This window comes from Cyprinus carpio, chromosome B3 (assembly GCF_018340385.1).
Source record: "Cyprinus carpio isolate SPL01 chromosome B3, ASM1834038v1, whole genome shotgun sequence".
In the NCBI taxonomy this organism is placed as follows: domain Eukaryota; kingdom Metazoa; phylum Chordata; class Actinopteri; order Cypriniformes; family Cyprinidae; genus Cyprinus; species Cyprinus carpio.
In genome coordinates this window covers 19,741,670-19,755,794 of record NC_056599.1, presented here as the reverse complement: position 1 = coordinate 19,755,794, position 14,125 = coordinate 19,741,670, and the positions used below count along the sequence as shown (strand labels likewise).

At 36.9% G+C, this 14,125-nt stretch overlaps 1 protein-coding gene across 6 annotated transcripts in view; it reads right to left on the bottom strand.

Annotated features, from left to right (window-relative positions):
* LOC109061437 (protein sidekick-1-like) overlaps nucleotides 1–14,125 on the bottom strand; it is a 297,368-nt gene that overhangs the window by 45,952 nt on the left and 237,291 nt on the right. For all 6 annotated transcript variants that reach the window (XM_042720114.1, XM_042720116.1, XM_042720118.1 and 3 more), the window contains 7 exons: nucleotides 12,551–12,732; nucleotides 8,817–8,932; nucleotides 8,534–8,729; nucleotides 6,794–6,892; nucleotides 4,524–4,715; nucleotides 3,727–3,848; nucleotides 1,280–1,389 (listed from right to left, as the gene is read on the bottom strand). In XM_042720114.1, the coding sequence (XP_042576048.1) occupies nucleotides 1,280–1,389; nucleotides 3,727–3,848; nucleotides 4,524–4,715; nucleotides 6,794–6,892; nucleotides 8,534–8,729; nucleotides 8,817–8,932; nucleotides 12,551–12,732 (1,017 nt within the window). The remainder of the gene's footprint in view (nucleotides 1–1,279; nucleotides 1,390–3,726; nucleotides 3,849–4,523; nucleotides 4,716–6,793; nucleotides 6,893–8,533; nucleotides 8,730–8,816; nucleotides 8,933–12,550; nucleotides 12,733–14,125) is intronic.

The following is a 14,125-nucleotide window of genomic DNA, read 5'->3' as shown; positions in this document are numbered from 1 at the left end:
GAAAATTCCCCGAATTAAGATTCAAAGATGACTATTATTGCAGACACATAAAGTATAGCACTGAATAGCATTTTCATTATAGATGGTCTATATAAGCGTACTAAACAATATTTTTAAATAATTAAGTATAATCACTTATTAATAATTAATTATATTGAAACACATTTATTATGTATATATAAATACACACAGAGTATATATTTTGAAAATATTTACATGTATATACATTTATATATTTATATTCTTATATTTTATATTATAAATTAAACAAAATTTTTCTTAAATATATACATGCATGTTTTTGTATTTATACATACATAATAAATATACACAGTATACACACATATATGATGTAAACAAAAACTTGTATATATGTATATATATATATATATATGTATATATATATATATATATATATAGATATTCTTTGATAAATGTGCAAACAAACTTGAGCATTTATGAATTGTGCTTTGCATTTGTGAAGTTTTAATATTTTTGTGAATATGAATTATGAAATATGAAAATGCATATGCGTTTGTGAATCACATTTAGCAAATATATACATTTTGATACAATTTTAGCTCTAGTTTTTATTATTTCTTTTGGCAGAATCAACACCAAACAGGTTGCCATCCATGTTTGTTATTTATATCCACAAGATGCCATATGCTATATTGCAGCTATGGTTATCACTATATCAACCATCACAAGTTTTAAAGTGATTTTTCACTCTGTGCTGTTTTCTGTACACACACAGAGCGATCATTCAGATGCGACCGTCACTCGCAGAACTTGCAGTGTGTAGTGAATTCTGAAGTCAATGCATTAAATAAAGTGTTTTCTGTGTGTAAATAAATTTCTCAGCACTTCTGTAGCAAATCTAGGTTCAATTGTCTTTTTTTTTTTAGCATAAGACAAAGATGTCAAGATGAGAAAGAACAAGAAAGAAGAAAGGAATGAATTAATGGCATCCTCAGGGAAAGAAGCAGAAAATAACAAGATCAGAGGCATAAACACAGAAGCGAAAACATTGCCATAGTGTGCTGACTTTTACTGTGAACCGTTCGATTTGTTTATGCAGGCACAGAATCATAATCTGTTTAAGGTGTGTATGTGTCTTCAGTAATGCAACTGTAATTGGAGTAATCTAGATGTCTTAATTTGATTAGGCTTACTTAAAATGTGTATTTATTCAGATTAAAGTAAATGAAAATGCTGTTTACATGGCAATTTCTGCGTAAATGCAGTTAATGTGTGTTTGCAGTGAAACAGCGCTGACCTGTAGTGTGTGAACGGTGTGAGATTGGGCACCTCCAGCACCTGAGCTTCAGGGTCATTCTCTTTCTCGTACAACACCTTCCACTCTTCCTCTTCACCGATACTGCCAACCTAAAGACAGAGAACCCTGCTGTTACAGTCTGTGCCAACAATACCAGCGACCCCTACACATTATGATCCCCTCGTGAGGGATGTCTTAAAGGGGTCATGAGCTGCCTTTTTTTATTATTTTGTACTGTTCTCTGAGGTCCACTTATAATGTTGTCAAGATTTGTACATAAAAAAACAATAATTCAAAAGTAACTAAGTTCTGTCCTTTTTTCTACCCCATAATAGAGTAATAACAGGGAAATAAATCTGAAGAGAAAGCTTTTCAATTTATTTCAAATAAATAAATAAATAAATTACTTTTCACAATAAATATCACTGAAGCATTTAAAAAATACTTGACTAAACATATTTAATAAATATTTTAATTTTATACATTAACTTTGACCGTCCTATAAATACATTTTGAAAAATCCTACAGACTATCTGATGAAAACTGCAAATCAATATTCACTCATTTATCACCAGAATACAAAATCATGTTTATAAGTTCAAGGGCTGCTACAAAAGCACTACAAAATCTATAAGACTTAGTCTGTGAATGAGATATACACCCTAAAAATGTCACAAAGTAAAAGCGGTTTGTCATTTAATGTATCAGCCAGATGGGTGATTCTTCACCAGAATAAGCAGTGGACTTTATGGCACTAGTCTGGCTACATGAGACGGCATTACCAAATATCTGAAAAGAGCCATTCGGTATCTGTCAAATGCAGAGTCCAAGCAGCAAAGTAAATGAAAGAAGGAGAAGAAAAATCCCCACACTGCACTTCATTATACCAGGTACGTCACAGGCCAAAGGCTCTTAGAGTGTTTTGTAGGGAACGGTCCTTCAGCGGGAATGCAGAGCGGTTAAAGCTTTTTCAATTGAGTCCAGGACAGTGCCAGCCACTGCCCCATTTCAAACACATTGTGCGAGCCAAGTCTAAACCAATCAAAGCTCATAGCACTCAGGAAGATTTACTATGAGCAGTGGAGTGTACTGTATGCGGTAAGCATTTATGCCAACGTGATAGATGTTGGACGCGTGGCACCTTATGCTGGAGACTGCCATTGTATTTCATAGCTGGTGCGTATGCAGGGGCTCTCTCTCGCTCGGTGACAGATTTCTGCAGCGGCAGATAGCCCCGGCCTCAATCAACTCTGGAATTCAAGAGCCGCCACATGAAAAGCAGAAGCTTCCTTTTGCAAGCTCCGGCCCGGCGCCGTCAAGTTCAGAGAGTTGACGTCGATTACAAATTAGGAGTCAGTCATGTGATTCAATCTGTCATCACTTTTGCAAGAGTCGCAGGTGATGTGGAAAGGGCGAGGATGCCCTCTAAATACATCTCTGAGCCGGGGAGGGCAATCACAACTGGAACTTGCTGTTATTCAGGTTGAAATGGAAGTGCTGAGTGGAAGTGAATCGAGTCTGTGGGATAAGTCTGCATGCTGGCTGTTTTTAAAGCTGGATGTAGGTTTGAGTGCTTAAACACTACCAAATAATCACGGTCTAACCTTAAGTATACTAAACTGATGAGCAGATTGCCTGAATCAAACTGAGATTATGAGCTAACACTGTCATTCATTCATTCATTCATCCATCCATCCATCCATCCATCCATTCATCCATCCATCCATCCATCCATCCATCCATCCATTCATTCATTCATTCATTCATCCATCCATCCATTCATTCATTCATTCATTCTTTCATTCTTTCTTTATTGTGAGACACAAAATACCATGATAAAATAACATAATAAAAATGTCAAAATTCATTGACCAACAAATAAAAAAATTGCAAAGAATTTCTTGCTCCACAATTTTTTTCTTTTTTAGCGAGACATGATACAACAGTTAAAACTTTTGTACAAATAAAAATATTGCAGAAATTGTTTTCGCTCCACTGTCCCACTCAAGAACTATTTCATTTTATTTGAGACACATTACAACAGCCGAAAATCTTGTTGATCGACAAAGTCAACAAGATAAGAAGAAGAACTCTATTTTTGGTGAGATGCAGTGCAACAGCCATTTAAAAAAATATATTTTAATAAAAATAGAACCGACGTTTGTTTTTGCTTCACTGTCCCACCTTAAATCCTCTAGAACTCGACTGATTTATCCATCAAGCTGTCAAAATAACTGGAATGCACATTCCCAGGATTAGGAGACAAAGCCTACACAAATCATCATAAGTACTTCACTCAACACTGCAGGGACGTTTCATTATCATGTAAAATGTTTTTATTTGCTAGTGAAGACTCATCAGGGAGCACTGTGAGGATGTACAGCTTCAGGCCGGCGTGATGGTAGGCGGATAATGATCAGATAAAGAAGAACTGAAATATGACTCACCTGCCCCTCAACGATCCACTTGGAGATGGTCGTCTTCCCATCATCCCCTGCACGGAACTTCAGCGTAGCAGATCGTGAACTGATCTTGGAAATAACCAAATTTGATGGAGGCCCGGGAAGTTCTGCGTGAAACCGAAACGAAGCGAAAGTTAAAAGTCACTTCTAAACAACATCCACACATCACAACAATCAATAACCACAAAACATCCACACCCATGCCTTCTAAAGTCAATAACACTCCACATTTCGAAATCATGACCGGAATATTTTTAATAACACTGTGTAGATTCGTGTTGCACGAGGGACTGAGTTAAAAAAACAAGAGATGTGCGATTCTTTTGAAGCGCAGAGATAAAAAGTCTCATTTGGTTTCGAGAAACCTTTGATGAAATTACACTGGAATTAAATCAAATAACAGACGATAGTCTCGCATCTGCCTGAAATCCCCACTGAGATGTGTAGACGTCTGTTTCCCTAATGTCTCACAATATGCAATTTATCAGCAGGCATTATGGTTTTGGCTTGGCGTTCAACCAGTTCAGCATTTGCCTTCTTTCAGTGAGAGAAAGCCTGCTCTAAAGCCGGTGCAAATGAATATTTCTCCTTCAGTGCCACATTTGATTTATGGCAGCACACAGGCACCAACTTCGCAGTTTCTGAGCAAAAAACACCAGCATAAAAGATCATCACTCATTCTTATATTGCTTGTTTACAATATTCATGCAGAAATAAGGAAGAGTAGCTCCTGTAATGCAGGTTTTATTTTTAATCGTCTATGATTGAATGCTACGACAGACCTGGTGGCACTCCGGATGAAATGGTGGAGGAAGTTACAGTTCCTACGCCCGCCTCCGTCATAGCTGCCACCTCTAGCGTGTACGTAGTGAGGGACGTCAGACCGGTGACCTTGTAGTCCAACGTGGAGTTGGTCAAAGTACGCGCCACTCGCGATTGGTTCTTCCCCTGAACTTCCCAGGACACCAGGTAACCTGCAAAACCCCATCACATTCATTAAAACTTGAAAAGTCCTTTGAGTTTTACACACTTTACAGCTCGAAACCTGTGGGAACGGGTCAATTTAAGGAGTCTCGTCCAAGTCCAACCTGGGATGACAATTTGCCAGAGCAGGAGGAATTTTTCTGAGGTCTTGAACTTGAAATAAACAATCTCTCTTTAACAAACAAGGTGGGTGAAATGGGGAACTGCTGTAGTGAGTTGTCTAGACCCAGGGCTCTGCCCCCTAACCCGCATTTAACTGAGACTAATAGCCAGCAGAGATCCTATGTAATTTGCTGTTTATTGGGAGTATTTTCTCCCAGAGTCAGCACTGTTTCCAATCGCTGAATGTCCTTTTTCATTGAAGTGCTCATAAATCAAGCTTTGCACTGGGAGAGCTCGCTGGAGAACAGGCATAGGGAACATTCAACGAGCAACAATGCTGTGTACATTGATATAGACAGGAGCTATTTAGTCTAATGTATGTCTGATCTCATTCGTCTCCAAACTCTCAATCTACATCCAGTGCCGTTCTGCAACTCTCTCGGCTTAATCTATGTCTAGTATCAATCTACAGCTGCCTCGTTAGCCCACATCGAATTCTTTCTCTGCATTATTGAGATGTCATGAGTGACTCTCGTGAAAATGTGTTGCTCTGGTCATATTTCAAGCCAAATGAAAAAGAAAAGAAATTATATTTTGCATACATAAACTAAACCCATGTATTTTTAAGACTTAGTTTTGAAATTATTTACATGACAATTAATGGTTCAGCCATTTTTGGACATTGTAGAAAAATTCTACTCACTATTTATTTACAGCAATGTCTTCTCATTGCCATCCTTTTTATCTAATTTTCATAATTCTCAAAGATCAATTTTCACTAGATTCTAATTGTTACATTATTATCAACAACAAAACATTCATAAGATTCGGCCTGATAAGATTTTTAAAATTTTATTAACAGTTGCAAAATTTTATAAATAAATTGATTTATGTTATTTATTCCTGTGATGGCAAAGCTGAATTCTCAGCAGTCATTACTCTAATCTTCAGTGTCACATCGTCCTTGTGCTGCTTAATATTTTTGTGGATACAGTGATACATTTTTTCAGGAGTCTTTGATGAATAGAAAGATCAAAAGCACAGCATTTTTTTAAAAAAATATCAATGTTTTTGGACTACTTCAATGAGAATGATTTATTTATTTGCCTATTTATTACAGTAATGATAACATGATGGGAAATGTGCTTAATTCTCTTTAAAATAATTTCACAGTGCAAAAATACTCTAAAAAGTCTTTATTTTTCAAAAGCAAAATCTTCTTGATTTTGGGGTAAAATATGATCTGGAAGTGTTCTTAACAGGTTTGTTGAGATTCACGCTCATGTTCTTGTCTTATGCCGGAATGTCAACTCGTGCTTACAGATCTTTTGATCACAGTTAACATTTCTTTTATTTTGATCTGTTTGCGTTTTCCATTCCTTGTGGTAATGATTCCAGCACAATATGGATAAATAGCACTCCTGGAATACTAAAACACATGCTTCTATGCCCACACACAGAGTCACACGGAGAGACAGCCACACACACACACACACACACACACACACACAAAAAAGCATCCTTTACAGCTGTGCAACAGGGAGAGAAAATTGTTTCTGCCAACTGAACGCAAACAACGATGCCATAATTGCCTTTGTGCAAAAACTCAATGAAGTGTTAAATAGAAGTGTATCCATTAATAAAGCTATATGAACACCCAAGAGTTGCCAAATGAAAATGGAGCTCCTTTACGGGCTCACCTGCTCTGTTTAATGCAACGTTCAGCTACATTTAAACAGAGGGGGGCAGATTAGATTTCATTTAACAGCAAAGACAAATCTAATGAACAATTCATCATTCCCAAAACTGAGTTTTGCAAATGCTGGGGCAAATAAACTCATTCAGATTTGTTGCTGCAAAATAATAAGTGTTTTCCTTTATTATTGTGACATGTCTGCTCATAACTTCTACAGTTTTTCTACAGTATCATATCAAAGAAAGCAGCATAAGGGTCAAAAACACTCACCAGTAACAATGCCGTTCTTGTCCACGGGTTCCTCCCAGCTCACTCTCAGAGACGTGTCCAAAATCTCTGTAAAGCTCAAGCGACCAACAGGGCCTGGAACTAAACACACAGACATTTCCTGTTTGCATACTTTCATTTGTTTCTAAGCTCTTTCTATTGTAGCTAATTGGGCTGATTACCAACTAATCCAAACTCTAATTATGAAACGTGATATAAAGCATTATTTAGTCCCTTTATAATGAACCACAACAAAGATCCCAATGATATCAAAACCTAACACATACACAAACATTGTTGCTTTTTCTATGTTCATTTTTTTCTCTCACTAACATTCCTCCTAAAGTACACCAACTAATTTCTCACTTGTAGTGTCACATGCCTTAACACACTGATATAATTACATCGGCTTGACCCACAGAGCAGTATTTGTACTTAAGTCTGAAAAGTACTTTAATTAATGTGACTTTTATAAGACATTTTGTAATTTGGTATTTTAGCACCTCCAAACTAGCCCAGCAGAGTTTCAGAGCAAGAACACTGTGTCATGATGCTGATGTAAAGGCCAAAAGCTGGCAGTAAGCTACTGTACATATATTAAAATATCTCCCGCCAACTAAAGAGCATTTTTTTTGTGGTTTGGCTTTTTCAGTAATTAAAATAAACATTTTGTTCTGAACTAGTATTTTGTTTAACTTAATTATCTTTGAAGCCTCCATTAAAAAATGGTAAATTCCATTTTGAGGCTGGTGTGTTTTTTAAAATCACACACACAGTTGAGTTTCCATGTTTCATGAGGACATTCCATTGGGCGTAATGGTTTTTATACTGTAAAAACTGTATTGTCTGTTGCTCTACACCTAAACCTACCCCTCTTTCTGCATTTTTATTTAAAAAAAAAAACTTCATTCTGTATGATTTATAAGCTTGTTTCCTCATATGGGGACCAAAAAATTTCCCCACATAGACAAGAATTTCGGATATTGCCATCTTTGTGGGAACATTTTGTCCCCATAACGTCATGTTTAATGAGGACTTTCCACAGACATAATGTTTTTTTGTACTGTACAAACTGTATTTTCTATGCCCTTATTCTAACCCTACACCAACGCATTACAAAAAACTACTGGCAAAAAAAATAAATAAAAAAAATAAATGAGTATGTTTTTTAATGCATTTGGTTTACAGGGACACATAAAGTGTCCTCATAAACCATGTTTACATTGTAGTTCCCATGTCATTATACACATTTGTGTCCTCATAAACCATATATACCAGAACAAACACACACCTATATATACTAAAAATATGATTATATAAATATTTTCCAGTGCATTTTGTGTCAAACAGCACAGCTCATTGGTTAATTTCTCATTAAAACAGCATCTGTCATAAAGGTACAACCGGAATTACTCATGAAGAACAAGAATAGTTTTGGGTAAATAATTTCTAAATCAGTTTTATGTAACTGTCCTTTTGAACTAAATATGAATATTTATGTACAAATTTTTTCACAGATAATTTGCACATTTGTTCTGCCTGTTTTTCATAAACTAGGGTTCTTGTGACCCCCCCCCCCACATTCTAATTGTGCTTGTTTTTTTGACAGACAAAACATTTATATAAATCCAATCAATCAGATTCTGAGTAGCAATTGTATTAAATACTATGATTCAGTGAGAGACAGAAACACAACCTTATGACCTGGAGTATGGACTGACAGACTAAGAGTCTATTACTTACTGTCCTCGTGAGTCTGCACCAGTTTGGGGACACTGCGGGGTCCATTCCCTGGTGTGGTAAAACACAGCACTGACGTCAAGTACCAGGTGAACTTTTTTAGACCGCTGATGTAACCGAGGTGGCGTGTCCCGTGATAATCAGGGGTGATGGTCACGATGATAACATCCTCTGGAGATCGTTCAGGCCACGCCATCAGCTGAGGCACAGACCAACACAAAACACATCATATTTTCTGTATATAACAGGGACTCAATAGGAACCAGTAGAGGAGAATTGAGTTTACCTTGTAACCTTGATTAATGCCATTGATGAACTGCTGAGGCGGTGGATTCCAGGTAAATTCAATTGTGGTTGAGTTTACTGCCTTGACCTCCACACCCTGAGGGGGAGCTGTGGGAACTAGAGGAAAGTACATACTGAATGTTAGACTCCTATAACATCCTCATGCAGGAGTGTCCATACCTGATCCTAGAGGGCCACTATCCTGCAGAGTTTAGCTCCAACCCTAATCCAATGCATTTGAACCAGCTAATCAAGGTCTTCAAGATCGCTAGAAGCCTCCAGGCAGGTGTGTTAGAGCTAAACTCTTCAGGAAAGTGGCCCTCCAGGAGTAGGACTGGACACCCCTGTCCTAATGTGACTTCTCTGATCAGCTACACTGCTAGTCATATATATATGCATGTACCCTTAGTACAACTCCAAGTGTTTACTTCTGGAGTTTCGACGTCATCATCTCATTGGTTAAATTCAACAGGATTTTCGCGAGGCGTGTACGAAACAAAGCCAACGTGACGCCAAATCCCCTCTTGGAGAAAAAACCATTGTGTTTACAACCGTGATAATAATGGCTTCTCAGGATGAGCTAAACGCAGAATTTTCAAAAGAATGTGAAGTTTACGACATAGACTCTGCGCAACTGTTACAGTAAACTTTCATGACATTCTTGAATGAATAATTTGCCGGTCCGTTATTATAGAGACATTGACTTTATATTTTCATGCTCCTAAATAAAAATGTTTAAGAATGTTCTAAATAAAAACTGCCTCTTGGGCGGTCCTTGACCAATGAAAGCTACGATGGAGTCCTTTAAAATAATGTAAAATTTAAAAAGTTTAAAATGAACTTTTGACTGGAAGTGTATAAGACTTATATTGTATTTTTTACCCCATCAATATATGATATTAAATTGCTTTTGATTATTAAGAATTAATTAAGCAGCCCATAAACTAACCAGAATGGTTTAATCTGTTCTCTTTCTCTTGGTCTTGGTGAAAGACTTCAAATGAAGCTTCTGAAAAGATAGCTGAGAGAAGAAAATCCAGCTTTTTGTAAGTCCTGCTCTGCCTTCAACAAAGGATAAAGCTGGTAATGTCTCAGTTCAAGTGACTCATTTCTAATGACTACCTGCATCTCTGACGTAATGGAAAGCTTTTAGCAAACAAAGCCTTAAAATTGACAGGCTGTGGGACACAGTTGATCACCACAATGTTGGACTGAATGTACGTGGCTTCCACCTACATACCTAGCGATCATCTCAGAGTTAAACAGCACTCAAGAAAAGTGAGCACTGCTGAATGCACAAGACAAACAAGCACAGCAACCACCTGAGCACGTCTGACAAGCTACATTCACACTGCAGCTGAATGCATCCCAAATCTGATTCTCCCTCCAAATGTGACACATGCACATCTATTTTCGCATGACAGTGTGAACTGCAAAAATCACAATGAATATGACATTTTCAAACCTACTGAGGGACACTTTATCTGTGAAGATCTTATTAATTCCAGAAAACACAAGTTGTAAATGATTTTTTCACAAAAACATAAAATATGAATTTATGTACATGAAATGATAGTAAAAAGTGACAACAGATGGATAAATGCGAGCCTGAAGTCCAAAAAAAAAAGAAAAAAAAAAATGATTAGATTAGAATGGCCACTTTGGACTAAGCTGTGGCCATAGTCACATTGTCAGATTTTATAACAAATAACAAAAATAGTCCAAGGTTACAGAGTTTAATCTTGATTTTATAATGAAAAGTACATCAACAATATCCAAGGCTACTAAAATGACTGACGTTAGAATTGCAACAGTATTAAAATTCATCAGGTAAATTAAGTGGCCCAGTTTACAATCTTCACGGTGCACCTGAGACATTTCTGACCTTTTCTGAAAGTAGCACGCTGTAGCACGGACACAATAAATGAAAGAAAAAAGATATTCACATTCTATTATACATCCTGTACCCTTCTAAAAGGCTGAAGCTAGAGAGGAGGCAGTCGAATGAAAGGACAGGTCTTATATAAGCCAAAAACAACAACAATATCACAACAGGGTCCTGATTGTTTGTCATACTTTTTTCATTTTGTTTTTTGCTGTATGGAAAACTTTGTTGATGTATAACACAATTGAAAAGCACATATTTGTATGACGCACACAAAACAGAATTTCAGACTTTCAAAGATTTTCTGTGGAATTGGTTGTGTACATTCATATAACCCCTGGTAAAAAAAAAAAAAAAATTCATACAGAAAGCATGGTGAGAGAGTTTTTTTTTTGTTTATTTTTGTTTTCTGTGGCTGATCTTTTCAGGTTGCCTGTCATGCTTTGACTTATTTTTGAATCAAAAGACTATCTTTCAAAAGTCTGCCAATTATAGCCCTCTCTTAAAGCGGTGTAAACACATTCATTATGCAGTGGCATCTCTGCTCTTCAGAGGCACTATTCCCTACCTCAGGCTCCTCACTGGATAAAACACATGTAGCCCTGGTGTTGTTTATAAAGCTGTCAATCAGTTTTGTAATTTTATTATGTTTTTTTTAACCAAATGAAGGTAATTTAGTATTAAATAACATTATTGTTGCAGACATAATTTATTATACACTACCACTCAAACGTTTAGTGTCGGTAAACTATTTTAATATTTTTGAAAGAAGTCTTTATGCTCACCATAGCTGTTTTAATTGATAAAAAAATGCAGCAATATTTTGAATTATTACAATTTAAAATAACTGTTTTACAATTAGAATATATTTTAAAATGTAATTTATTCCTGTGGTGGAAAATTTGAATTTTCAGCATCATTACTCCAGTCTTCAGTGTCACATGATCCTTCAGAAATCATTCTGATTTGGTGCTTAAGAAAGATTTCTTTTTATAATCAATGTTGAATTAAGTTGGAAATTTTTAATAATTATTGATTAATAGAAAGAAAAGAACAGCACAAAGAACCACATTTGGTCAATTTAATGTGTCCTTGCTGAATAAAACAAATTATTTCTTTAAAAATAATAAATAAATAAATAAAATCTTACCGACCCCAAACTTTAAATGGTGCGGTAGCACACGAGTTAGGAGACATGAATAAATATGATACATTTATAAATGTTTCATGCAAATAATTAATTGTTCAAAATTACTATGTTCAAACTGACAGCCCTAATTTGCATTCATTTAAACAACTGCAAGAAGTTAATATAACATTGTCTCTCTCTCTCTCTTAGGATCTGTGATGTCGTCAAGGTTTGCTAATTGTGAGTGTGTTCAGCGGAGCTGCATCAATACCATTCAACTGCTTGACAGACTCTGTTTATAGTTTGTCTATTTAAAACAATTAGACAGATGAAGCCTCTCAAAGCAGAGTCGATATGTTTGCCGCTCCCCAGATAATCATCCAAAATGTCCAAATGAGAAGACTGAATTTCCCGAGATGGATTCTTCTCATCTGAAGAGAAAAGTGGCTCGTACATAATTGACATAATTGTTTTGAAGAGGATTAGCATGGAAGTTAGCTGTCTGAGAAGAGGGCTCTAAAATAAATGTGGCGTCTAGGTGGAGGCTCAGTGTTGACCTCATCGTCGCATGTAAACAAGTACTGCATCAACCGGTTCAAATCAGCACGCTTCCTGCTTCCGCTGATGAAAAGGAATGGATGAAAACACAGAGGCCGATAGAAGTGGCAACTGTTAGGCAACGAAAAAAAAAACCTGAGAGTGTGACAGAGAAAGGTCTCACCTCCCTGTAGCGTGTACTCAGTGACAGGCTGACTGAAGACGCCCAGGCCTGCCCCGGTGTACGCCGCCACCTGAATCTCATACTGGGTCCAGATGATGAGCTCTGTGATCAGGCAGTAGTTGATCTCAGGGCTGGTGATGTTCTTCTGCTGGTACTCTCCAGGGAGCCCGGCGAGCCGGTACCTGCATCAGGGCAATCGATGGCCAAACAGTGAGTGACAACGATTTTCTTCCAGGTCACCGTGCCATTAGAAGTCATCCCACTGGCTGTAGAATTATTAGGCACACACTAGCTCTCTTCCAGAGAAGAAATGGTGTTAAATACGCCACTGATGGGGGAATGCTATTAAAAACAGCATAAATATTCACAACACATCCACTGAGGAGGATAAGAGTGGTCAAACACTGCTAATGAAATGCATCCAAGCTCTTGCTACGTAAGAGAAATGGGTGTCATTTAATTGGTCGATCTTCTCTGTTGGGTGTAAAGTAACTATAATAAATCAAAATAAGATCTTGACTGGATACCCTGAATGATCCTTCAGAAATCATTCTAATATGCTGATCTGAATACTTTTATTCAGCAAGGACACAGAAGTTGTAAAATGTTACAAAAGATTTATATTTTAAATAAAAATGCTGTTCTTTTGGACTTTCTTTTCATCAAAGAATATTAAAAATATTTAACTTATTTCAACATTGATAATAATGGGCTAAGACAAGCAAATCAGCATGTTAGAATGATTTCTGAAGGATCATGTGACACTGGAGACTTAAAGGGATAGTTCACCCAAAAATGAAAATCTGATGTTTATCTGGTTACCCCCAGGGCATCCAAGATGTAGGTGACTTTGTTTCTTCAGTAGAACACAAATGGAGATTTTTATCTTAAACCGTTGCAGTCTGTCAGTCTTATAATGGAAGTGGATGAGAATCTCGGCTTTGAGAGTCATAAAACATACACAAACAAAACCAAATTAAACCCTGCGGCTCGTGATGATACATCGATGTGTAAAGACACAAAACGATCACTCCGTGCAAGAAATTTAACAGTATTTATATTGTTTTTTACCTCTGATTTTCACCACAATGTCAACTGTCCTGAGAGCGTTCGCGTCTTCTTCTTCACCCTGCGCGTGAGGCGTCTTCTTCTTGCTTTACAGCAGATCGCAGACTTATAAGTGCATTACCGCCACCTATCTCTCACATGGACCACTGACACTCTATCTACAATCTCAATTGTTACGAACCGCCATAAAGCAAGAAGAAGAAGATGCCTCACGCGCAGGCTGAAGAAGAAGACGTGAATGTGCTCAAGACAGTTCAGACATTGTGGTGAAAATCAGAGGTAAAAAACAATATAAATACTGTTCAGTTTCTTGCACAGACCGATCGTTTTGTGTCTTTACACATCAATGTATTGTCACAAACTGCAGGGTTTAATTTGGTTTTGGTTGTGTATGTTTTATGACTCTCAAAGCCGTGATTCCCATCCAGTGACATTATAGGACTGACAGACTGAATCGGTTTGAGTTAAAAATCATGGTTTGTGTTCTGCTGAAGAAACAAAGTCACC